Source organism: Oncorhynchus nerka, linkage group LG4, assembly GCF_034236695.1.
Source record: "Oncorhynchus nerka isolate Pitt River linkage group LG4, Oner_Uvic_2.0, whole genome shotgun sequence".
Classification (NCBI taxonomy): domain Eukaryota; kingdom Metazoa; phylum Chordata; class Actinopteri; order Salmoniformes; family Salmonidae; genus Oncorhynchus; species Oncorhynchus nerka.
The window spans coordinates 35248774-35275896 of NC_088399.1; the positions used below are offsets into that span (position 1 = coordinate 35248774).

General features: G+C 39.9%; 1 protein-coding gene across 1 annotated transcript in view; it reads right to left on the reverse strand.

Annotated features, from left to right (window-relative positions):
• The window catches only part of LOC115123043 (astrotactin-2-like), a 267117-nt gene that overhangs the window by 219398 nt on the left and 20596 nt on the right, over nucleotides 1-27123 (reverse strand). Inside the window, exon 6 of the mRNA XM_029652338.2 lies at nucleotides 25702-25839. Within this exon, the coding sequence (XP_029508198.2) occupies nucleotides 25702-25839 (138 nt within the window). The remainder of the gene's footprint in view (nucleotides 1-25701; nucleotides 25840-27123) is intronic.

Consider the following 27123-nt stretch of genomic DNA (forward strand, 5'->3'; position numbering starts at 1 on the left):
GTAGCAGCTCACCATGATAACTAATAGAAATAGGTATAAAGAAATGCAGAAGCATGTTTTTTTCAATTGGTATCATCAAAGGCAATACAAGATTTTAACAGAGACAAAAATAGTGTCCATGATGAAAGGCCATCCATCTTGGCCAGTGCAAAACAAAGAGTAGACAGCCACAATGTTGAGCAACACACAAATATCAATCTGAAGGGGATATTGTTTTGAGCTCCTTCTTATATTGTAATCATCTGCCAGAAAACAAAAAGCAATCTCTACGGTACCAAAAGTAAAAGATGGATTAGAAAATACTGAAAAAATAGGACAGTGTGACAATAATACAGTGTCTTATTTACTGCAGCTACACAGTATCATTGTGACAGACTTGGTTCACCTAGAGTTCTTATTCCAAATGGTATGGTATGTGTGTAAGCATAGCCACGGAAAGTAGGAGTGCTGACGATGCTGCAGCAGCCCCTGAAAAATCCAAAATAATTCTGGAAAAAATACATTTTCACAAAAGTAGTGCACTAGGTCTTTAATAGTCCTTTACTAGTGGACCGATATAGCCCCCTCTTGGCAAAAAAATCCCAGCACCCCTACCCCCAAACTACTTCCTGTTGATGTGTGGAAGGAAAGAGCTTAACAGTCAAACGATCACTAAAACTCTATATTATAATGATCTTGCCATAGGTTCCCTCTGGAATGCCTTTGAACTGTTTTATTCCTCAGTGACATTATACAGTGCTAGCAAAATGTCTTACTGCTCCAGTCTCCTGTTCAAGTGCTACATCAACTTTATGCTCTATGGTTATCTCAAATACACTACAGTTATTCAAACATCCAGTTGACATTGTGCAAACGGTTGGAATGATTATATTTTCATCTCTCTATCTTAGCTCTGCTTGCAATATGAAACACAAAGGCAACACATACTGTACACCTGCATCAAACACACACCCACCCACACACACAGTTATTTATTTCCAGTTGGATCACAGGAGAGAAAGCATTTTGTGAGAAGAGTGTTGAGAAGGAGATGGATGAGTTGGTGGTGAATGCCACATGCAGGGGAGAAGGGGCAGTAGCGAAGGGTGAATTATTGATCTTAGGCCTGACCTGCCTCCCTGCTGCGTTCTGACTCCACAGGGGAGATGGGGTCAAAGGTCAAAACAGAGGTTTGAATCATGCTGCGAACACCTTTCCATGGATATGTCACTTGTTTTCCACTGGGGTGGAATGGATATAGAGGCAATAACAGTTACGTGTTAACTTGAAACCAATATAGCTCCTCTCTGTTTGGAAATATTGTTTTAATCAATGGCAGGACTCTGAAAATAGCCTTTTATTCATTCCAATGTTTTTTTTCCTGAATCATTGTTATGACAAACTATCACTCTGGCCTCTCAATCTTCTATGGAATGGGAGTGGGAACACAATTTTGCAGGGTCAGTTTACGGGGTGGCGCGATCGCACACAATTACAGCAACTTCAATATTTTATGGAGTTGATCCGATGGCAATTTACTATGTATGAAACTGTCATTTGTGAGGCATCGTGGTTAGGGGCTGATGGCAGGTCGCATACCGGGTTTTAATTGGAGAGCCGGCATTGATTGGACGCACTTGTCAACATGCGTGATGGAGGGCCGAGGATATCAGCATGCTCCATCCATTAACTTTTATTGCTAATAAAGCGAACAGGCACCGCCCGCTGGCATTGTCACAGCCTTTACCAGGTAGAGTGGAGGAGTGAGAGAGAGAAGAAAAAACAACACACATATACATGCACAGACACACACACAGACGGAGACACACACACAGACACAAAAGTCAAAAAAGGGTTGAGGGCCCCATTTTGTGTACTATTAAGTGGTGTATTAAGGAGCTGACTCCTAGGTGGCATAGCAGTGCTGATGAGGAAGAATAAAGGGGTCAGGCTGGAGGAGGCCTAGAGGAATGTGTTAGCTCACGGCAGCACCACAAGCCGAGAGGTTGCTTAAGTGTCAACACCTCACCATGCCTGACAATGTGTTAGGAGTGGAGAGAAACAATAGAGACAACATGTCAACAGGTCCATCTAAGGAAAGATGCAGAGGATAGATGGTCGCTGGTTGCTCTCTCACCTGCAGAGCACCGGAAAACATGCCTGAATTTGCAGTGTGCTTTAAAAGCTAGACACAGCAAGCTATTCAGTAGAGCATGACCTTCCGCAGTTCCGTCACAATAACTAACACGATCTGAATAGAGATGCAGGTATTGTTTTTGTTTCTGTGGCAACCTTATATCACGAGGACTCCCATGTCTTCGATGTCGGCTGAAGAAAATTGAACCATAATTAAAACTGAAAGCTAATGTTAGATTAAATATATAAAAAACTTTGCTAGATACTAAAATTAGAAATGAAGAAAGCTTTGTTTGAAGTTCAGACTCTTTTTTCCACTTTGGCTTTGAGGGAAAGACAACTCTGGAGCTTTATTACAAGTCCTGAATCAAACACCCAAACCACCTCAGCTTCTCCTTATGAAAGACAGTAGCTACATGTTTGGATGTTGGGACCACCTCTGCCAGTCAGTTGAGTCTGGATACTGAATTCCATGTCTACTGTGAGGTTAGCGGGAGGAGAAGGAACTCCTGTGGGAAAAATAGTTGTTTTTCTTGGAAAAGGAACAAAAGTGTTTTCTTTGGAACAGGGCCTTGGGGAATAGAGCACACAGGGAGGAACGACATGACTCAACAAAGGGGAACAACAGACTGTGAGTGACAGGCAGATAGGTGCTATTGTGCTAACAAACCATGTACCCCTTTCTAGTGCTTTGTCTGCACTGCTCTTATCGTTGTGACAATTAAGAGAAAAAATTAACGAATACAATGGGATGCATATTGCAAATCACATTATTTCAAGGTATCAAAGTAGTTACCTCTATGGGATCAGTGTCCCCCCCCCACGGGAATGGTTGAGCTAACGTGCGCTAATGTGATTAGCATGACGTTTTAAGTAACAAGAACATTTCCCAGGACATAGACATATCTGATATGGGCAGAAAGCTTAAATTCTTGTTAATCTAACTGCACTGTCCGATTTACAGTAGCTATTACAGTGAAAGAATGCCATGCTATTCTTTGAGGAGAGTGCACAGTTATGTACTTGAAAATGTAACAATAAACCAATTAGGCACATTTGGGCAGACTACAACATTTTGAACAGTAATGCAATGGTTCATTGGATGAGTGTAAAACGTTGCACATATAATGCTGCCATCTAGTAGCCAACATCTAAATTGCACCTAAATTGCAATAATACATTGTGGCCTTTCTCTTGCATTTCAAAGGGAAGATTTGTCCCCTATAAACTCCAGGCAGAGCAAGATACTCACTGACTTAATGAATCATTAGAGTGAAACAGCTGCACATCAAGCAAGACATCAAGGGGCTTAGCGACTAAGTCTGAAACCCAGTCTTAAGATGAATACATCCTTACTAACAGCACACACATAGACATAGAGGAGCAGGTTACAGAATATATTAATATAGAGAGCCCTGCTTTTTTCTAAAGAGGGAGAAGGGAAAGTGAAAGAGAGGGTTGTGTGGAGAAAAGGAAAGGAAAGGGGAAGAGAGGGAGATGGAAGAAATAGAGTGCAAAGATAACAAGTATAGGAGATAAACATGGAGGAAGAGAGAGAGGGGAAGAAAGGACGGCAATATGGGAAGTGCTGTCAAACACATCATTGTGCGATTAAAACATACTGCGCTGTTCAGTCAGATAGCCAGAGGACATGCGATCTGGCTCCTCTGAAAAGAGACATGAAACTCACAGAGTCTCACTGAGTCTTCACTGAGGGAAGACTGTAGCGCTGTATAGTCTTTCATGTGCAGCTGTGCACACAGCTCAACAGTCGGGAGAAGGTCTGATTCACCAAATTGCAGTCTAGGGACCCTGACAGCCTCCTCTGAGGATCGCATCAAACACACGCTCTGCAAAATCACAGCCATTTTCTTAGAAACAGCCTTGATGTCGTTGAGGAAATGAAAGCGTGCTAAACTGACTGTGCATAATTAGCATGAGCTCTACTCTAATGATATCAATCCAGCATTAATGCTACATATTTCATACAAAAGCACATTTTCTTTGTGCTAAATTCTTATTTTAGTTTTTAATAACTTTCCCATTATGCTGTGAAATAGAATTGCCAGCATAATACAATACTGCCTTTTTTAAGGCAATTGACAAAATGAGAAATATGTGTATAGTTTATTACAGTTTTATTTCAAAAGGTATATTATGAGCATCTGTGTAAAAAAGAATTGAGGACTATGCCAGGGTGAAATGATCTAATATCTCCATCTCAATGACCATTTTTGCATATCTTTCAACAGTTGTCTCTGTGGATTCTTCTCAATGAATAGTATCTAGAGGGGTTTCCATCGCCCTCATATCATCGAGATGTATTCCCCATTCACACAGCTCTCCCAGGCTGCCCGTGGCCATGCCGCCATGTTGAGTCAAAGCAGACTGAACAGAATGGTTCCCTCTGGGATGGACAGATAAATATTAAACAGAACACCTTCAAACAAACAGAAATACAATTATTATTTCTGAAATTCAGAGTCCCATTCACACAGAATTCAATCACGTAAATTATACAATAAAGGAACATTTGTAGGGTGCATAAAGTAACACTGTGGGTGAATGTATACATTTGTTCGTAATAATAGCGTGCTTCATATTTTAAATAGCTTGTTTCAGATTGATAGCGCTAAACGCTGGATGACTGAGGTTGTGCAGTTTAATTTTGGTAGCCTTTGAGTGGTCTTGTTACTACCAGAAAAATTTCTTGAGAATTTTAATAGAGTGTATGCATTGACCCTGTGCTTGAGAGAGAGAGAGTGAAAGAGAGATAAGAAAATAGCAAGAGAAAGAGAGCAAGAGAGGGAGAGAAAGATTACTGCTAACTATGTTGTACATTCATTCAGTGTAGACCCAATGCAACTCATATGACCTGAGGCCAAGCCAAGAAGTGTTTGTTTGCACCCATAAGTACCATAATGTAAAATACACAATAGTCAAATTGCTGGTAAAAACATAAATGTTTTATGTATTCATACAGGGTGATTTCATAAGAACATGTGTTGTAGTTGTTGTTGTAGCAGTAGTAGTAGTAGTAGTAGTAGTAGTAGCAGTGGCAGTAGTAGTAGCAGTAGTAGTAGTAGTAGCAGTAGTAGTAGTAGTAGTAGCAGTAGCAGTAGTAGTAGTAGTAGCAGTAGTAGTAGTAGTAGTAGCAGTAGTAGTAGTAGTAGCAGTAGTAGTAGCAGTAATAGTAGTAGTAGCAGTAGTAGTAGTAGTAGTAGTAGTAGCAGTTGCAGTAGTAGTAGTAGTAGCAGTAGTCGTAGTAGTAGTAGCAGTAGCAGTAGCAGTAGCAGTAGTAGTGGCAGTGGCAGTGCAGCAGTAGTAGTAGTAGTGCAGTGGTAGTGGTAGCAGGTAGTAGTAGCAGTGCAGTGGTAGTAGTAGTGCAGTGTAATGTGGTAGTGGCAGCAGTAGTAGTAGTAGTAGTAGTAGTAGTAGTAGTAGCAGTAGTAGTAGTAGTGCAGCAGTGGTAATAGCAGTAGTAGTAGTAGTATCAGTGGTAGCAGTAGTAGTAGCAGTAGTAGTAGCAGTAGTAGCAGTAGTAGCAGTGGCAGTAGTAGTAGCAGTAGTAGTAGTAGCAGTGTAGTGCAGTGGTAGCAGTGGTAGTAATAGTATCAGTGGTAGCAGTGGTAGTAGCAGTGGTAGCAGTGCAGTGGTAGTAGCAGTAGCAGGTAGCAGTGGTAGTAGTAGCAGTGAGTGCAGTAGTAGTAGTAGCAGTAGTAGTAGTAGCAGTAGTAGTAGTGGCAGTTGCAGCAGTAGTAGTAGTAGCAGTGGCAGTGGTAGTAGTAGTAGTAGCAGTTGCAGTAGTAGTAGTAGCAGTAGCAGTGCCGCAGTTGCAGTGTAGTGGTAGTAGCAGCTAGCAGCTAGCCGTAGTAGTAGTAGCAGTAGTAGTAGTAGCAGTTGCAGTAGTAGTAGTAGTAGTAGCAGTAGCAGTAGTAGTAGTAGTAGTAGCAGTTGCAGTAGTAGTAGTAGCAGTAGCAGTAGTAGCAGTTGCAGTAGTAGTAGTAGTAGCAGTAGTAGCAGTAGCAGTAGCAGTAGTAGTAGCAGTAGTAGTAGTAGCAGATGCAGTAGTAGTAGTAGTAGTAGTAGTAGTAGTAGTAGTAGCAGTAGTAGTAGTAGTAGTAGTAGTAGTAGTAGTAGTAGCAGTAGTAGTAGCAGTAGTAGCAGTAGTAGTAGTAGTATCATTGGCAGTAGTAGTAGCAGTAGTAGTAGTAGTAGTAGTAGTAGCAGTAGCAGTAGCAGTAGTAGTAGCTGTAGTAGTAGTAGCAGTAGTAGCAGTAGTAGTAGCAGTAGTAGCAGTAGTAGTAGTAGTAGTAGTAGTGGCGATTGTACTGGCATTTTTCTAGTGGTACAACATAAAGTCATTATAAATCAAACATACATTTCTATAATTATTTATGACTGTAGCTAGTCACAGCAGGAGAGCAAATATCCCAGTCATTCACATTCTTCCACTGTCTTCCTCCATATTCACCTACCAGCATAATGCATTACTTAGAAGCACCATAGTGCATAATGCTATAGAATGCAAAGGCACAACTACTACAATCATTTATATTCGATATGACAAGTCCTTCAGCTCTGTGGAGCAGTAAACATGAAACTGACACACTGGACTGACCAAAAGAATGACCTGGCCAGCTATGCATACTGAATGGAATTGCCATGGGAATTCACTTCTTTAAAAAATAAAAAAAACATCCATACAGTCTTAATGAGATGTCAGAAATGATCTAAGAATGGACATTGATCATTAATAAGGATGACACCATCAGTGGTAATAGGGAAATGCAATTAAATCAAATCAAATGGTGCCAAACTAGAACCAAAACATTGGAACCCTAAATTGCACCTGCAATGAATAATAGTGGTTGAATGCTATACACAATAGACCCTCCGTTTCAACTCACATATGCTTGCCTCTGGCACACATTCAATTAAATATAAACCAATAATCGCCCCCACAATATACAGGCATCAGTGGGGGAGGGGATTTTCTTGGTGAAGAAAACAATATTTGCTATAGCTTCAATTTAAGCCTTCGAGAAAGTGTGTGCCCTCAGGCCTGGAGGGAAGCAAAAGTCATTCCGCTACCCAAGAATAGTAAAGCCCCCTTAACTCGCTCAAATAGCTGACCATTCAGCCTGTTACCAACCCTTAGTAAACTTTTTGAAAAAATTGTGTTTGTCCAGATACAATGCTATTTTACAGTAAATAAATTGAAAACAGGCTTTCAACATTCATTCATTCAACAAGCACAGCACTTACACAAATGACTGATAATTGGCTGAGAGAAATTGATGATAAAAATATTGTGGGCGCTATTTTGTTAGACATTGTGGCTTTTGACATTATCGATGGGGAGAAGTCTGTCCATAATAAAGTGCTGCTTTGCCTTCTTAACAACACTATCAACAAGGCAGGTCCTACAGGCCCTTGTTTTGTTGCACCTGGACTACTGTTCAGTTGTGTGGTCAGGTGCCACAAAGACGGACTTAGAGAAATTACAATTGGCTCAGAACAGGGCAGTACGGCTAGCCCTTAAATGTACACAGGGAGCTAATATTAATGATATGCATGTTAATCTCTCCTGGTTGAGATTGACTTCATCATTACTTGTTTTTGTAAGAAGTGTTGACAAGCTGAATGCACAAAGCTGTCTGTTTAAACAACTAGCACACAGCTCAGACACCCATGCATACCCCACATGACATGTCACCAGAGGTCTCTTCACAATCCCCAAGTCCATAACAGACTATGCACATAACTACATAGAGCCATGACTACATGGAACTCTATTCCACATCAGGTAACTGAGGCAAACAGTAGAATCATATTTATAAAACAGATACAAATACACCTTATGGAACAGCGGGGACTGTGAAGAGACACACACACAAGTACAGACACACACATATGCACACACTCTACACACACGTACATTCTAATATTATTGTATGGTGGTATTATAAATGTTGTATTGTAGATATGTAGTGGTGTAATACTATAATAACTATATGATGTACTGTTATATATTTTGTTTTATGTGTAATGTAAGTTCCTTAATGTGTTTGGACCCCAGGAAGAGTAGCTGATGTCTTGGATCCTAATAAACACAAATACACTGACCTACTAAAATATGGATGTGTGAATTAAAATGCATGACATATCTAAAAGCCTGGATCCCTCAAAAATGTTTTGTTAACATGTACTGTGGGAGTGTGAATATTACACACAGGTAACCTTACAAATGTGGTGAGATTATTTCAAACATGCTTCTTCTTCAGACTTTGTAATGCAATTCTGTTCACGCAAAGGTTGACTGGTCCGCAGTTAGTCCAGATGGAATGGGTTGAACCTTTATTTCAGCTCAAGCTAGTAGTGAGTAATGCAGTGAGTTGGTCACTCTATTCAAAGCACATTTCCTCACTCATCTAACCTATTCAAAATCAGAGAGAGAGAGAGAGAGAGAGAGAGAGAGAGAGAGGGGGCAAGAGAGGGGGAAAGATTACTGCTAAGAAAAAAATAGATAACATATGATAAGAGAATGGTAGAGAGAAAGACCGAACCAAGAAACAGTTACCTAGAACCAGACTCCCAAGTACATGTGGTCGCACCTTGCTGTTTTGTGAAATTAGTTTCTAGCAGCAGTGGAGATGACCTATTAAAGTCGCCGCCTCTAATCACTTCCTAGTCCCACTATCAGGAGCAGCTACTCACTTCCCTGTTGTGCCACTAGCAGTGCCTGCACCGCACTAGCGTTGATGTTGGACTTATATCAGAGCGTACATGTCCCTACGCCTTTTAATAAGCCCTAGTGCAAAACAAGGTTTGACTCAACACGTCTGTTGCATATAAGCAGGTTCTAACAATGATTATGTCTAGCGTATCTAGCCATGGTAATCACTACAGGGATCTCGCTCTCTCTCCTTATTTATTTATTTATTTCCCATTCTCTCATGGTATTACTTTGCTTGAGAGAAATTGAGTTCAATTAAAAAAACAGAACAGCTTCAGGCCCCTTGATCATTTCAGCCCAAAGTCCCACAGCTCTATAGGGTGACTGTTTAAAACTGAGATGTGTGTTTTGGTACTGAGATAGAGGGCAGATGGCATTACAATGGACCAATAGAAGTCCCATATGTTGTTATGAATAAGGCCATTAATGCCCAAATCAATAGCTAGTTGAAGGGAAAATGGATCAGAAAACACTTGATGTACCTTTTGTTAGATGTTCATTCTTTTGACCCTGTCTAGCAATGCTGTATTTAGAGTGTGCATCCAACATATCTATTTATGATATTCCCTTCATGTTTTCAAAATAGGAAAAGTACTTACTTCCATTTGAAGTCCCATCTTTCAAACTGCATTAGCAGTCCCACCCAACAATCCCACTTTGATTTTCAGTGATGTCAATGAAGTAAAATAGAAGTTGAGAGACTGGTCCTAGAGATTAGGGTTCAAACCTCAAAGGGCATCTTCACACAGGTAAATATCAAAGTACATGAGTTAGTCTTTCTCTACTATACAAAAGGTTAAAAGTTTTAATTAAAATAGAGTAGGTCTATGGACCAAAGCCCTGACAACAATTCCTCCTCTCAACCATTAGTTTCCAAGGAAACTGGTTCCAAATTGTGAGGAAACGGTCAGCTATCTAACACACTCTCACCAAGAAGCTGAACACATACACATGTAGGATCTTAATTTGAGCCAGTTTGCTACAGCAGGAAAATAACCTTGCAGAAACAGGAAATGTGAACTATTATTTGGATTATACTTCATGGACATTTTTGTAGGGGTTGATACATTTTTCATAAGGGAAAATCAAATCTTCAAAGTGGAAATGACAAGACATTTTAAATGTCAAATACACGACAAGTTGAAAATGCCCTGCATTGCAGGGAAATTCTCCCGCAACACAGTGATCAAATTAAGATCCTACATATTCAGCAGCAGAAAATGTTCAATTTCACTGTTTGGGAAAACTAAAACTGAATAGCTGTACTGTTTGAGGTTGTGGACCAGGTGTCTTTTATACTGATAACAAGTTCAAACAGGTGCCATTAATACAGGTAACGAGTGGAGGACAGAGGAGCCTTACACTATCCACGTTGAACCCCACATTGAACCCCAAACTGCACCTACAGGTCTGTGAGAGCCAGAAATCTGTCATAGTTGAAATGTACCTATGATGAAAATTACAGGCCTCTCTCATCTTTTTAAGTGGGAGAACTTGCACAATTGGTGGCTGACTAAATACTTTTTTGCCCCACTGTATTTGCCGGAGCAAGTTGGGCAAATATAACCACATTAGCACCCATGGAGAGGGAGCCCTCTAGCATTGGTCACGAATGAATACAGGGCTTACATGTTGAAATCTATTAGAACTGCTATTAGAACCAATCTATTAAACTGTGAGCTCTGACAATATTCCTAGCTCCCCTATAAACCCTACTGTCGAAGCTGCTGCAGAATCCGCTGCCTCACTACCACAGTAGATTAGATGCAATTCCTTAAATGACGCTCAGGAGAACCTCCTCTCACACCAGCAATACATCTGAGCATATCCAATGACAATGTACCAAAACAGGGCTCTGAAACATGTGTTAAGCCGAGTGGTGCAAACAGTTATGGTAATAAGACATTTAAGGCTAATAGGCTAATGTAGGCTGTAAAACATGTAGGCTAAGCTAACCTATAGTTTATATCAACGGTGCCTGTTGTTATGGTAATAAGACATTTAAGCCTCATACCCTAATGTAGGCTGTAAAACATGTAGGCTAAGCTAACCTATAGTTTGTATCAACGGTGCCTGTTGTTATGGTAATAAGACATTTAAGCCTCATAGGCTAATGTAGGCTGTAAAACATGTAGGCTAAGCTAAGCTATAGTTTATATCAACAGTGCCTGTTGTTATGGTAATAAGACAGTTGAGCCTCATAGGCTAATGTAGGTTGTAAAACATGTAGGCTAAGCTAACCTATAGTTTATATCAACGGTGCCTGTTGTTATGGTAATAAGACATTTAAGCCTCATTGGCTAATGTAGGCTGTAAAACATGTAGGCTAAGCTAACCTATAGTTTATATCAATGGTGCCTGTTGTTATGGTAATAAGACAGATAAGCCTAATAGGCTAATGTAGGCTGTAAAACATGTAGGCTCAGCTAACCTATAGTTTATATAAACAGTGCCTGTTGTTATGGTAATAAGACATTTAAGCCTAATAGGCTATTGTAGGCTGTAAAACATGTAGGCTAAGCTAACCTATAGTTTATATCAACGGTGCCTGTTGTTATGGTAATAAGACATTTAAGCCTCATAGGCTAATGTAGGCTGTAAAACATGTAGGCTAAGCTAACCTATAGTTTATATCAATGGTGCCTGTTGTTATGGTAATAAGACAGTTGAGTCTCATAGGCTGATGTAGGCTGTAAAACATGTAGGCTAAGCTAACCTATAGTTTATATCAACGGTGCCTGTTGTTATGGTAATAAGACATTTAAGCCTCATAGGCTAATGTAGGCTGTAAAACATGTAGGCTAAGCTAACCTATAGTTTATATCAACAGTGCCTGTTGTTATGGTAATAAGACATTTAAGCCTCATAGGCTAATGTAGGCTGTAAAACATGTAGGCTAAGCTAACCTATAGTTTATATCAACGGTGCCTGTTGTTATGGTAATAAGACATTTAAGCCTCATCGGCTAATGTAGGCTGTAAAACATGTAGGCTAAGCTAACCTATAGTTTATATCAACGGTGCCTGTTGTTATGGTAATAAGACATTTAAGCCTCATAGGCTAATGTAGGCTGTAAAACATGTAGGCTAAGCTAACCTATAGTTTATATCAACAGTGCCTGTTGTTATGGTAATAAGACATTTAAGCCTCATAGGCTAATGTAGGCTGTAAAACATGTAGGCTAAGCTAACCTATAGTTTATATCAACGGTGCCTGTTGTTATGGTAATAAGACATTTAAGCCTCATTGGCTAATGTAGGCTGTAAAACATGTAGGCTAAGCTAACCTATAGTTTATATCAACGGTGCCTGTTGTTATGGTAATAAGACATTTAAGCCTCATAGGCTAATGTAGGCTGTAAAACATGTAGGCTAAGCTAACCTATAGTTTATATCAACAGTGCCTGTTGTTATGGTAATAAGACATTTAAGCCTCATTGGCTTATGTAGGCTGTAAAACATGTAGGCTAAGCTAACCTATAGTTTATATCAATGGTGCCTGTTGTTATGGTAATAAGACAGATAAGCCTAATAGGCTAATGTAAGCTGTAAAACATGTAGGCTAAGCTAACCTATAGTTTATATCAACGGTGCCTGTTGTTATGGTAATAAGACATTTAAGCCTCATAGGCTAATGTAGGCTGTAAAACATGTAGGCTAAGCTAACCTATAGTTTATATCAACGGTGCCTGTTGTTATGGTAATAAGACATTTAAGCCTCATAGGCTAATGTAGGCTGTAAAACATGTAGGCTAAGCTAAGCTATAGTTTATATCAACAGTGCCTGTTGTTATGGTAATAAGACAGTTGAGCCTCATAGGCTAATGTAGGTTGTAAAACATGTAGGCTAAGCTAACCTATAGTTTATATCAACGGTGCCTGTTGTTATGGTAATAAGACATTTAAGCCTCATTGGCTAATGTAGGCTGTAAAACATGTAGGCTAAGCTAACCTATAGTTTATATCAATGGTGCCTGTTGTTATGGTAATAAGACAGATAAGCCTAATAGGCTAATGTAGGCTGTAAAACATGTAGGCTAAGCTAACCTATAGTTTATATCAACGGTGCCTGTTGTTATGGTAATAAGACATTTAAGCCTAATAGGCTAATGTAGGCTGTAAACATGTAGACTAAGCTAACCTATAGTTTATATCAATGGTGCCTGTTGTTATGGTAATAAGACAGTTGAGCCTCATTGGCTAATGTAGGCTGTAAACATGTAGTCTAAGCTAACCTATAGTTTATATCAATGGTACCTGTTGTTATGGTAATAAGACAGTTAAGCCTCATAGGCTAATGTAGGCTGTAAAACATGTAGGCTAAACTAACCTATAGTTTATATCAACGGTGCCTGTTGTTAGAGGATGTTCAAAAGGTTGTCTTTTTTTGTAAACTCTTAAATTGCGTGAGTAGGTGAACAGAATGGAAGTGAATCACTTCCAACTTCCAAGATTCACTATTCATAACAAACTGTTACATAGCTCTCCACATTTCTTGTGTAGGAAATGTATATTTGTTTCTCTCCAATCCATTTGAAGTGTTTGAAATGGCTCAGCAGCTCATTTTGAGTGGAGTTTAGCTGGTGCTTCACCAATTTGTTTGTGTGGATACTGAATAGTACAGCACATACGCATTTCAAACTTCACATAGGGCAAGATTGAATAGGTTTTACAATTACAACACAAAGGATGAAGGGAAAAAAGGGGGAAAAACAGGACAGGCTTTGTCAAGTATCTGGAAGCTCATTCAGTATTTATTGTTAACTTTACATTTTGAGATTTCAATGTAAAGTCCTCCAGGTGACACTTCTGTGATTTTGAATGCCTTAGTTACTCTTCAAGGGAGGTTGAGAAGAGTGACATGATTATGCAGACGTAAAGTGATATCCCATTTATCAAACAAAGAAAATGTTAAAGTACAGTAATTGCCACAATTCTGTTACTCGTACAGAAAGCTCATGTGTATTGTTCTGTCACGGACATGTATTCTAATATAAACTCTAAAAGTGAATTTCAATGATCTATTTCAATGTACTGGTGTGTGACAGTAGTGATGTGGTAAGGAGAGAACAACAAAGTCACGCTTTTCATATTGTCTATCATGTATACACCGTGTAGTGTGGCGTTTTCAAAGTAGGCATATTTTTTTATGAAATTACAGCCGCTATTTGTTATTCGATTCTAACATTGCCAGCCTTGTAAATAACTTCTGGAATGGACTAGAAATGAGAAAATAGAACAACAATCAATCCACTGATATTATTTTTGGTCTTTGGCCATGCAGTCAATTACTGTTCCATCTCCATTTGAGGCTGGTCATTTGCAGGCAGTAATCCACAGCAGAGAAATGTGCTCAACGAAAGTAATCAGACAAGATATGAAGCTTTTAGCTTTCCCTGAAGGCAAATAATGTGATAAAAAAGAGATACATGTAATATTTAAATAACGTATAAGTGTCTGCACTACTGTAAATAGGCATTTCATTATGACAGGTGGAAAATAGAAAGGGAAAGATGCCTGTAAAGAAAATATAATTGATAAGGAAGATTTTAAGAAAAAATGTAATCATCTCTTCAAGGCTCCTGGGAAATGTACCTCCAGCGTGTAACCTTTCATCCCCATGTACCCCTCTACCCGTCCGTACCCGACGAACCACAAGCATCGCTAACAAAACTGCTATATATAGCCCCCTCCTCATTCTGCACCTGGCCAAGTCAAATGTCTCTGCTCTGACACACACACACGCACAGACACACATGCGCTGACACACACACAGATACACACCCAAGGTATGCTGGATCTCTCGTCAACACCCTCAGGGCGCTGCCACTCTTATCTGCCCTTGCTAGTGCCCCTTTAAAGTTAATAAAGAATCATTAGTCATGTGTCACCTCTCATAGCCCTGTCATGCTTTACACACCTACGGCACAATCACACTGAAATGCTTAATGGTGGCACCTTTCTGAAAGCCAACAAATCCATAATAAAAAAGTTTGCCCTTAGCCCGGGTCTCTCCATCTCTACCTCAGACTCCCTCTCCATCTCCCCCTCCCACACACACACACCCCATTTGCGCACTCTCTTTATTTTTGGCAGCTCTCTTTTCTCAGCTAGCTTACATCCTGCAACAGTAACACATGGCTTTCTGTGCATCATCTGAGCTTGCCATACATACAAGCATTGACAAACGACTCCTCTCTGGAGGAAAATACAGAGGGATGAAGGTGAACGGAGAGAAATAACGGGTTGTGTGGCCATGTGGAGCGTGCTATCACTTCTCCTCATACATGGCTGAGTTTCTAAAGTGAAAGATAAAACAAACAGAAGTCATCCAAACTCACACCCTGCCCTGTGCCCTGGGCATGCATTTGAAATTAGTAACTGTTCTATGTTCTATGTCACGTGGTACTTCCAATGTAACTGCCTGTATATCATCAATGAGTCTGTCCTGCCCTTGAGCTTGTTCCATATGTCAGAGAATACTGATAATTTATATACATGTAGTGTATGTATTAGTTCACTGGCTTAAGAGTACCTGCACTTCTGCTTCAACCCTGTGCAAATCTACTTCTAATTGCACCTCTGTATCCAAGCCATTAGTCCATCATGAATATATTTTCTGGCACATAGTGTAGATGCTGGACGCAGTAGCATCTAAACAGTGACTCTAATCTACTTGTTATTCATCTGTGCTCCAGCCTTCCCCTTCTGGGTGATGAATCACCTGACTAACGCTGGGAGTAAAGTTAGAGCAATGCCCCAGCACTATAACTGACTCCGTTATTGGTGTGCCCCACACTTGATTAATGCTTGTGTTCCAGCTCAGCCCACAAATATGCTGACTCTCATCAGGTACTTTTGTCAGATCGGGAGTACATTACCCAATCTTTCTTTTCCCATTCTTTACTTAATCTTAATAGAGAAATCTGGGACGAATGAAAAATGAGGCACACTGAAGTGATAAAACAAAGACTCATCTTAAAGGCCTTTAGTTTGAGAGTGGTCGTCCCATAAATAATATTTTTAGACAGTGGTTTAGAATTGGATGTTGATTTATTCATTTGTTTTTGTCCCAGGTCCCCATTTCCTGGGGTAGCCTATGGCTTTGCATATGATGGTGGGGATGGAATGTTTGAGGTTGGCTTGATCATGTGGATTGGGCTATTCATCACCAGTCCAGGCTGTCACAGACATCACATTATCGGCAGCCTGGTATTGACAGAGCAGTGTTCTTTGAGCACAGTTCAAAATGCTTGATGTGCCATTGATTGGAAGATTTATGAAGTGTTTTTTCGACCGCCTGGCTTTATTCATCTCTGCTGGAAGAAAAATTGAAAACAATACCAATCTTTATTTTGTGGGGGTGATGGTTCAATTAGGTTTGTGATGGACCAATCATATTCTAGACCAAGAGAGCCACACCCAATTCTGCCCAGATTGACCCATTTACAAGCCAATCAGGCCAAGAAGTCTAGGCTTGACAAGTCTACAATATGGTATCTTAAAATGTCAAGGAGTTTTCCCATGTTTGATGAAAGTAACATTAAACAGCATGTTTAACACAGTATGTTCACCACTACTGCACCTCTGCAATATGCTTCCATTTCAAAACCAACAATAAGCCATTGAATACAGTACAATTAGTACCTCTGATATTGATCTTCCAAAGCATTAATAGCCCAGTGTTATGAGGATATCAGTCTGCTAATCTGGCCGTACATCGCAGCATACCACAGTGGATGGAGATGGTTCATTAAAGGAGATTGTCAGAGAAAGGATGTCATGGTGTAGTGGTCATATACTGCAATTGGCGAAGAACCTCAATGGAGAGCGGGTGAAAACGGTATTGTAGCAGTGTGCTGTGGAGATGTAGAGATGATGACACTAGGAAGTCAAATAATATGTTCTAGTCACATCATAAGATTTTCTTTACAGTCATATAATCAACATATTACCAAAGAGCTAGAACTGAATCTGTAAGATATTTGACATGTTCTGTGTTTAGTATATATTTGTTGGGGGGTGCAGAATATCCTGTATCATGTGTACGCATAACGCATTTATCTGACAATCCAACATTAGCTACATTATCAGAAAACGGGGAACACACTCGTATCATCAAATCCAGTAATCCTTTTTATTCAGATCCTCATAAATCAATGTTCAGCAGTAAGCTCTGCCAACATCACCCCCTGCACTACCATACCCATGTTTTAATGTGACTAGTGTATTTAATTCAGAGAATGATTCTTCCCCACAATTGATTACCATCTGGCTTTAAATGCCAGGGCCTTCTCCAGGGATATAATTGGCTTCTGGAACTTAATTAAAACAGACCAGAAATTAAGAAACTTTCAGAGACAGCCAGACAAATTTAATATCTCTCAGCATTTTAACTCAAAAAAGTTCACATAGTCGCTTCAAAATGTGGTTGGGAAGAAATTGAATTAGAAAATTGGCAGCAAGCCTACTCTATTCTTTAAAATCACTATGAGAGAACAGGATGAATGAACAATTGCTGGTTGTACTCTCTTAAAGAGCAGAGGTTTTCTTTGAAAAGACTCGCCGTTATGACTTGTCATCTGTCTACATTGTTTGCATGGTAGTCATATCGACATACTGCATTGTAGTTGTTTGGTACTTACACCACAGTTTACAGTCGTTCGGTACTTAGGCCTCAATTCATAGTTTTTGGTACTTACAGTGGCTGCTCCACTAAACGTTTTGCGATTATGCTGCGGGATTTAGAGGTAATTTGTGATTTAGTACAGTACCCTGCATCACCACTTCATTGCTCCAGACCAGCATAAGGGGGAGTTAGAGCACTGATTATGCTTTTGGGTCCTACTGTGTCTCTAACTGACAATAAATGGGCAACATAAACCTAAATAGAAACTGATAATTGTCCATGACTTCAGTATTACTTACTAAAACTGTTGTTACACTAAGGTTTTTATTATTTATTTTGTTTGGAATCTTTTGTTCTTGCTGTAGTACTGTGGTCAAACTAGCACTAACTAGTATTAATGGTACCAGTGGTTCACACTTAAATAACGTGCCATAGAATTCTGCAGCACCATGCAAACTGCGCCGCAGTACACTGTAACGTTAAAAGGACGAACAACTGTAGGCCTCACTGCTTGGTACTTAGGTCTCAATTCATAGTCATTTAGTACTTAGGCAATGTAATATTTAGACAGTATTTACTTTTCCCATGGACAAATACAACAAAATAATAATCATCAGAACTGTTAAAACTCACTGCTAGTGAGTATGTAGACAGTTGTTCTAAACAAAGACACTGTGTAGACATGTCAACATTGACTGAATTCCATCCAGCCTTGGATTCTTGGAGCAACGCATCAATGCTCAGCATCAATACATACATCATGACTATCATGGCTGACTGACGCAGTCTCTGACTGAATACATTTTCTCTTGGAGAGCATCAGAGGGGTGAGCTGCCCCATAGGATTCCCCACCCCCCAACCAAAACGCTTCGCCTAATTATATATTTTCTACAGAAACCCAGTCTAATCACTCATAAAATGTTATGTTCCCTTCGTTAATGTTTTCAAAGTTATTATTTAGTTCCTGGTGTGATGTTAAATAGTAATTAAGGCTGATGAATCATTCAGTAGGCTAGCACTCCCAGCAGACAAAAACACTCGCTACTACAGTGGAGTTGGTTGGGTTTGTTTAAATAGGAATTATCTATGTTTCACTGAATAACGTTTTCAAACATACTTCCACAGCAGAGCCTTTTCATCATAATGTACAAAGGAGATACAGTACTGCAGCAATGTCTATAACAAGCATCCGGTTAAAGATCTATAGTGGATCATTATTCCTTTATGGTCAAACGGTGTTCAACTATGCACACACTGTGGTCTTAAATCAAAGGTTTCAAGACAAGGCAACTATTCAAAGTCAGCATTATAACCATCATTATAAGCACAAAAGTAGAACATTAAGGAGTTTATTTGCTGGGTCCAGATGTCCGCTCGCACAGCTGACAGCTGTATTAGTGAGGAGAGATTGGACATGTTTGCTTTCACACACACGCACGCACGCACACACGCACGCACACACACACACACACACACACACGCACACACACACACACACACACACACACACACACACACACACACACACACACACACACACACACACACACACACACACACACACACACACACACACAGCCCCTCTGAGAGTCCCAATTCTCTCAAATTATGCCACTGGAATGGAGCAGGGAACATGCACTGTCCTTTCATAAAGACATGTCAGCTTCGAGATTAATTGCTGTAACGTAAATGGGGCTCTCTGCTGTGCAGCCATAATGGCAAGTCCTCACTCCATTTTAGCTGGTCAATTTGGTGTTCTACTTCTGAACCGGAATTGAACTTGTAATGAAATCTATTCATCACCAGAACACTACTGAGTGATAGTCAAGATATAGAAAAGGCACAATGGAGTAATTACCTTTTTCTCCGGGTAAAAATAGAGAAAAAGATCACCTAGCAACACCAGCTTTCTAAAACGACCAATGCAATCATGCCTGTACCTGTTCATACGTTTGATTAGGTATTTTCAAGTGTTTGTTGAACACTGCTATTGATCTCAACATTGTTCTTCACAATTTTCTTCCATCACAAGCTTATTCAAATGCTCGTCCTAATTAATTGGCAGTGGGATAGTAATCCTCTTTCTGGGACAACAGAACGTTGGAGTAGTAAGCACAGATGTACACTATTGCCAAGGGAGAGCTCCACTCTCAATTAGGCCTCTCCTCCAGAATCACTAATGAAATGCTGCCTGTCGCCATTTTACGTCCATATGTTAATGTTGTGGCAATTAGTACATGTATCGCCTATGAACCACATACTGTAAAGTAGTTTTCAGACCATTATTAAACAAGAAATTGCTGAAAAGTGGTTTTATCAACGTTGCCTGCCTATGCACTCGCATGGTGTATACAGTGAGTCAGACAGTTTTAGATCGAATGTTTAGCCATATCTATCCATCAACCACCACTTAGTTGTTGACATGAGTTGCTGATGTCACTGTAGGCGTTTGTGCTGTGGCTAGAAGTTCTCTGTTGTGGGATGACAGGGTACTATTACAATTTTATGCACACTAACATGACCCAAGTAACATTGTAATATATGAAATCTCTTGTGTGTGTCTTATTAATCATATTGTTTGACGTTGACGGAAGTGTAAATGGTCAGAATCATTGTGGAAACTGTGCGAGAGAAAATGCCCTTTTAAGCATAGATTGAAACTGAACAAAAATATAAACGCAACATGCAACAATTCCGAAGATTTTTATGATTTACAGTTCATATAAGGAAAGCAGTCAATTTAAATAAATGAATTAGGCCCTGATCTATTCACATGACTGGGAATAAAGATTTGCATCTGCTGTTCACAAATCTGAAAACCAGTCAGTATCTGGTGTGACTAGGGTTGCACATTTTGGGGAATATTCAGAGGTGGAAACTTTCCGTGGGGATTAATGGGAATATATGGGAATTAACGGGAATATATGGGAATTATTGGAAATATATGCAAATTCATATTAATACCATTTAGGTGTCAATGTTTTTTCCATTGGATATATTTACCATATCATAAGGAGACATAATAGCAAATTATTAAATCCTTCCATTATAAAAAAATGTAAAAAATTGTTACAAATTGAACTTTAATTAAATGAGTTGACTCTTCACATGGAATGATTTCACTGAAAAAAAATAAATGGAATATTGAATGATCCCCAACGATCCCATCGCGTCTCCCAAAAACATTTTCAACATACATCTGTAAAATGATAGTCTAGAAACTAAAGCTCTGGTTGTCTTCCTCTCAGGCTTCCATGTCTTCTCCCTGGACCTCCTCAATGTCCACCTCTTGAACATCAGACCTCATCTAAACTGTCACTTTCCAACCTTGTTGAGGATGGATTGTTGTCAGGTGAGCCATCCCTTGTATTGGTCAGGCCTTGTATTGGTCAGCCTGTTGAGTGCTTTGGTGTGTGTGTTCCCAAACAAGGACCAGTTGCGCTCTGAGGCGGCTGATGTTGGTGGGATTTGGAGGATGATGGAGACAACAGGGGAAAGAGCCTCAGATCCACAAAGTCCCTTCCACCAGGTGGCTGATGAGATATGTTGGCACGACCTCCATATTGCATCTCCATCCCAAAGCCCTTGCATGGAAGTGTACTTTTCCAGACTGCCAAGAACCTTTCTCTCATCCAGGCCAAGAACCTTGCTCTCATCCAGGCGAGACACGGTAGTGATGACACCACAGGCCTTGTTGATCTCTGCACCAGACAGGATGCTCTTGCCAGCATACTTGGGGTCCAACATGTATGCTGCGGTGTGTATGGGCTTCAGGCAGAAGTCTTCATGCTTTTTGATGTATTTCAGAACTGCAGTTGCCTCTGCTTGGAGCAACAGTGTAGTGGGCATGGCAGTACGGATATTTCTCTTACATTTACAAGCAGAGTCGGAACATCAGACAGGAAGGTATTGCCTCCCTCAATCCATGCAATGGCCACTTCTATAGGTTTCAGGAGTTTCAGGCTGCTTACCACTCTCTCCCAAAATATATCATCCAGGAGGATCCTCTTGATGGGGCTGTCCATATCAGCAGACTGTGACATGGTCATTTCTTGGAGACTCCTTCCCCTCCAAGAGACTGTCTATTTGGTAGCGTTGCTTTTTGAATTGTTTATCTTGGGTCAAATGTTTCGGGTAGCCTTCCACAAGCTTCCCACAATAAGTTGGGCGAATTTTGGCCCATTCCTCCTGACAGAGCTGGTGTAACTGAGTCAGGTTTGTAGGCCTCCTTGCTCGCACACGTTGTTTTCAGTTCTGCCCACGCATATTCTATAGGATTGAGGTCAGGGCCTTGTGATAGCTACTCCAACACCTTGACTTTGTTGTCCTTAAGCCATTTTGCCACAACTTTGGAAGTATGCTTGGGGTCATTGTCCATCTGGAAGACCCATTTGCGACCAAGCTTTAACTTCCTGACTGATGTATTGAGATGTTGCTTCCATATATCCACGTCATTTTCTTACCTCATGATGCCAACTATTTTGTGATGTGCACCTGTCCCTCCTGCAGCAAAGCACCCCCACAACATGATGCTTCCACCCCAAAACCTCAAGATTGGGATGGTATTCTTCGGATTGCAAGCTTCCCCTTTTTCCTCCAAACATAACAATGGTGATTATGACCAAATAGTTATATTTTTGTTTCATCAGACCAGAGGACATTTATCCAAAAAGTACAATCTTTGTCCCCATGTGCATTTGCAAACCGTAGTCTGGCTTTTTTATGACAGTTTTGGAGCAGTGGCTTCCTCCTTGCTGTGCGGCCTTTCAGGGTATGTCGATATAGGACTCGTTTTACTGTGGATATAGATACAGTACTTTTGTACCTGTTTCCTCCAGCATCTTTACAAGGTCCTTTGCTGTTGTTCAGGGATTCATTTGCACTTTTCGCACCAAAGTACGTTCATCTCTAGGACAGAGAATGCCTCTCCTATGACGACTGCTTGGACCCTTGGTGTTTATACTTGCGTACTATTGTTTGTACAGATGAACGTGGTACCTTCAGGCATTTGGACATTTCTCCCAAGGATGAACCAGAATTGTGGAGGTCTACAATTTTTTTTCTGAAGTCTTGGCTGATTTCTTTTGATTTTCCCATGATGTCAAGCAAAGAGGCACTGAGTTTGAAGGTAGGCCTTGAAATACATCCACAGGTACATCTCCAATTGACTCAGACTTATGTCATTTAGCCAATCAGAAGCTTCTAAAGCCATGAAATAATTTTCTGGAATCTTCCAAGCTGTTTAAAGGCACAGTCAACTTAGTGTACGTAAACTTCTGACCCACTGGAATTGTGATACAGTGAATTAAGTGAATAATCTGTCTGCAAACAATTGTTGGAAAAATTACTTGCGTCATCCACATAGTATATGTCATAACCGACTTGCCAAAACTATAGTTTGTTAACAAGAAATTTGTGGAGTGGTTGAAAAATTAGTTTTTTAGTGACTCCAACTTAAGTGTATGTAAACTTCTGACGTGAACTGTATATTGCTACTATAAATCACTGACCCTTCACATACCTAACCATTTTCTTGGCTCTCTTGTAGAGTGTATCCATTGTTTGCCGTACCATGATGTCCTTGAGGAGCAGATTCAAAGCATGAGCAGCGCAGCCAATGGGTGTGATGTGAGGGTAGGACTCCTCCACTTTAGAACAAGCAGCCTTCATGTTCGCAGCATTGTCTGTCACCAGTGCAAATACCTTCTGTCGTCCAAGGTCATTGATGACTGCCTTCAGCTCATTTGCAATGTAGAGACCGGTGTGTCTGTTGTGCCTTGTGTCTGTGCTCTTGTAGAATACTGGTTGAGGGGTGGAGATTATGTAGTTCATTATTCCTTGCCCACAAACATTTGACCACCCATCAGAGATGATTGCAATACAGTCTGCTTTCTCTGATTTGCTTGACGTTCAGTTGAACTCTGCATTCAGCAAATGAGTAGATAAAACATGTCTAGTTGGAGGGGTGTATGCTGGGCGATGAACATTCAGAAATATCTTCCAATACAAATTGCCTGTGAGCATTAGAGGTGAACCAGTTGCATACACAGCTCGAGCAAGACAATCACCAGCATTTCTCTGACTACGTTACTCCATTGAGTCAAAACAGCTTCTGATTCCAGGAGGACCATGAGCTGTTGTTATCGATAAGGTGTCTGATTAATCATTTTCACCTCAAATAGAAGTAGATGGACGTTTGTCAGAGGTTGCTTGTTGTGAGCGCTGAGGGAACTTTATGCATTTGGCCAAAATATTCTGCATCTTTGGTGCATTCTTCACATTTGATTTGGCACAGTATTTACTAATGTACACAGCTTTTCCTTCTACATTAGCTGCAGTTAAATGTCTCCACACATCAGATTCCTGTAAAGATTAGAAAATAAATGTTTAAAAAACCCAAATACAACTCCATGTACGGATAAATAGTTAAGTAGTTAGATTAAACAACTCCTTTGTAAGATAAATGTTTTAAAATGAAACAGGTGAATTAACACTCCTCAGTTAGCAGGCCCACATGGTTAGCAAAAACTAACTACCAGAAATTGTTAAGTTAGAAATGATTTAAACACACTTTGCTGTAGGCTACCATTTACTAGTTAACAAAAAATAATCTATGTCATACAAAATATATTCACCCCACACAGTATTATAATCAAAACGTACCAGAAAGCATGAAGTCCTTGGCTCAGACAGTGTAGTAGTGTGGGCTCAATAGCATCTAAAGTAATGATGGACTTATTTTGGCTTATTTGAGCTGTTCTTGCCGACTTGTCGTTTACTTTGAAGAATGTCAAATATAAAATATATTTAGATTTGTTTCACACTTTTTTTGGTTACTACTGATTCTATATGTGTTATTTCATAGTTTTGATGTCTTCACTATTATTCTACAATGTAGAAAATAGTACAAATAAAGAAAAAACATTGAATGAGTAGGTGTAACTTTTGACTGGTACTGTACATGTGAAATTAGTTTTGATTTAGAATGGACCATTATCATACACCTTTCTCGAAACAGGAGCAGCAGGAAAAAATACATGTCATCTATGCACTTAAATAGCAAATAGAGGATTATTTTCCCGTGGTTAACTTTCATGCCAGCCAGGTAAGCTATACTCCTGTTGTAAATATAAGCAATGTGCTTAATATTAGGAAAGTTGAGAAATAAAAATAATAGGCATAGCCTATAGAAAGCTGATGGGATCATCCTATTTTTAGTAGAGGCCATCACTCTGTTTTCTCGCGTAATTGCACAGCCTTTAGAAATGTTGCGCAACATGAGCTCATGGGCACTCATGAAGTGTTTGATTAGATTTTCGATTGCATTTGCATTGATGTCATAGTGAATAGAGGGACAATAGTGCTGAGTACCAGGCAATTAGCTAATGACCATCAGCATCATCAGAGCTTGGAGAAGACTAATTACTGCAACAGTCCAGTCAAGACCGTGGTGAAGACGACGAGCATGCAGATGAGTTTCTGACAGTTTGTGCAGAAATTCTTTGGTTGTGCAAATCCACAGTTTCATCAGCTGTCTGGGTGGTTGGTCTAAGGCTATTCTGCAGGTAAGAAGAAGCCGTATGTGGAGGTCCTTGTCTGGCGTGGTTACACGTGGTCTGCGGTTGTGAGGCCGGTTGGACGTACTGCCAAATTCTCCAAAACTACATTGGAGGTGTCTTATGGTAGAGAAATTAACATTGAATGCTCTGACAACAGCTCTGGTGGACATTCCTGCAGTTAGCATGCCAATTTTCCAGTAGTCAGAATGCAATTGCACGCTCCCCTCAAAACTTGAGACATCTGTGTGACAAATCTGCACATTTTACACCTGTGTAATGATCATGCTGTTTAATCAGCTTCTTGATATGCCACACTTGTCAGGTATATGGAATATTTAGTTAGAGAAATGCTCACTAACAGGGAAGTTAACAAATTTGTGCGTATGGAACATTTCTGGTATCTTTTATTTCAGCTCATGAAACATGGAACCAACAGTTTACATGTTGCATTTATATTTTTGTTCAGTATGTAAATTAAACTACCCATCATAAAACAGAACCTCAACCATTAGAAGAAAGAAAAATGGTCCTCTGATCAGGTTTTCGGAGGCGATCTTCACCCCCACATACCGAGAAGCTTGTATAGGTAAACTGACCTTAGAACAGGTCTCAGAAAATACATCACTGCCCACACATTGTATTTTTAAAGGTAAACTGACCTGACATCCCCAGGGTCCTCTGTCACCAGCACATCAGTCTTGCAACTGGCGATGGGGTTGATTGACATCTCCACCGGTGGCACCACAAAGCTCTTACTTACTGGCAGCCACAGACCCTGGCCTAGGCTGTAGGACGACCTGCATTGGCACAGAGACAATGAGACACTTAAGTGTCAAAAACGACAAGCACGTGATCATCCTCCATATTAAACCATCAGCTAAATATAAATCAGTCAGCATTTCAACAGCTGGTAAGGGCCTGTCCTTTTGACATTGAGCCACGGTCATTTTTGTCTGTTCATATTTGTTATCAATGCCATCTGTATCGAAAGCAATGGGGTGGAGGTGGCACCAAAATGCATATCATTAAATTGTGTTTAGCATTAAACTAAAAAGTTAGTGCTTACATGAGGAAAGGTGAGATAAGAGAATATTGATCCATGCTACTGTGCATAATGTTTAGACTTTGGGCCAGGGGGCTTTTCCTGACCACATGACCTGACCGATACTCTGTGAGTTCCATCAGTCATTCATCAGTGTTATCAGTCATTCAACAGTGTTATCAGTCATTCATCAGTGTTATCAGTCATTCATCAGTGTTATCAGTCATTCAATAGTGTTATCAGTCATTTAACAGTGTTATCAGTCATTAAACAGTGTTATCAGTCCTTCAACAGTGTTATCAGTCATTCAACAGTGTTATCAGTCATTCAACAGTGTTATCAGTCCTTCAACAGTGTTATCAGTCATTCAACAGTGGTATCAGTCATTCAACAGTGTTATCAGTCATTCAACAGCGCTACAGCAGTAGTGTTAATATAATCAGTTCTACCACAGCAATTAACATTATGTCATATTACACAATTATCATTAAACATTTGAAATAGTTGACATACAGTTTATTACTGTTAATCCCTGTGTATAAACTCTTACTGAGAATCAGCATTGAGTGTGCAGTGTGATCGCTGATCAAGCAACAAATGTTCTCTAAACGATTTGGGTCATTAGCTTGAGCTGCAAATGTTTTATCGACTATAGGAGTAGGAATATGAAGAGAAAATGTATTCTCGTAGGCTCAATCAAAACTGCATTTCCATGAATTATCAGTGAATAAGAAACACAGGCATAAATAAGGTATAAACGGAAGTTGTGAATACACAGATATTAATAAGTACCTTGCAGAAAGAAGCTGTGTAGATTATCTTTCAGTCTTCAATAATGATACACAAAATATACATTTGATTTGAATACAATTCTCAGATATTGAGTTATTACTCAATATTGTATTCAAATCAAATGTATATTGTGTGTGTCATTATCAAAGACTGAAAGAGAACTATTATGAATCATAATAACATCTCCTGCTAATGGTTTACGCAACGTGGCTTAGGCTGGCTGTCATGGCCTTGTGACTGACGTTAA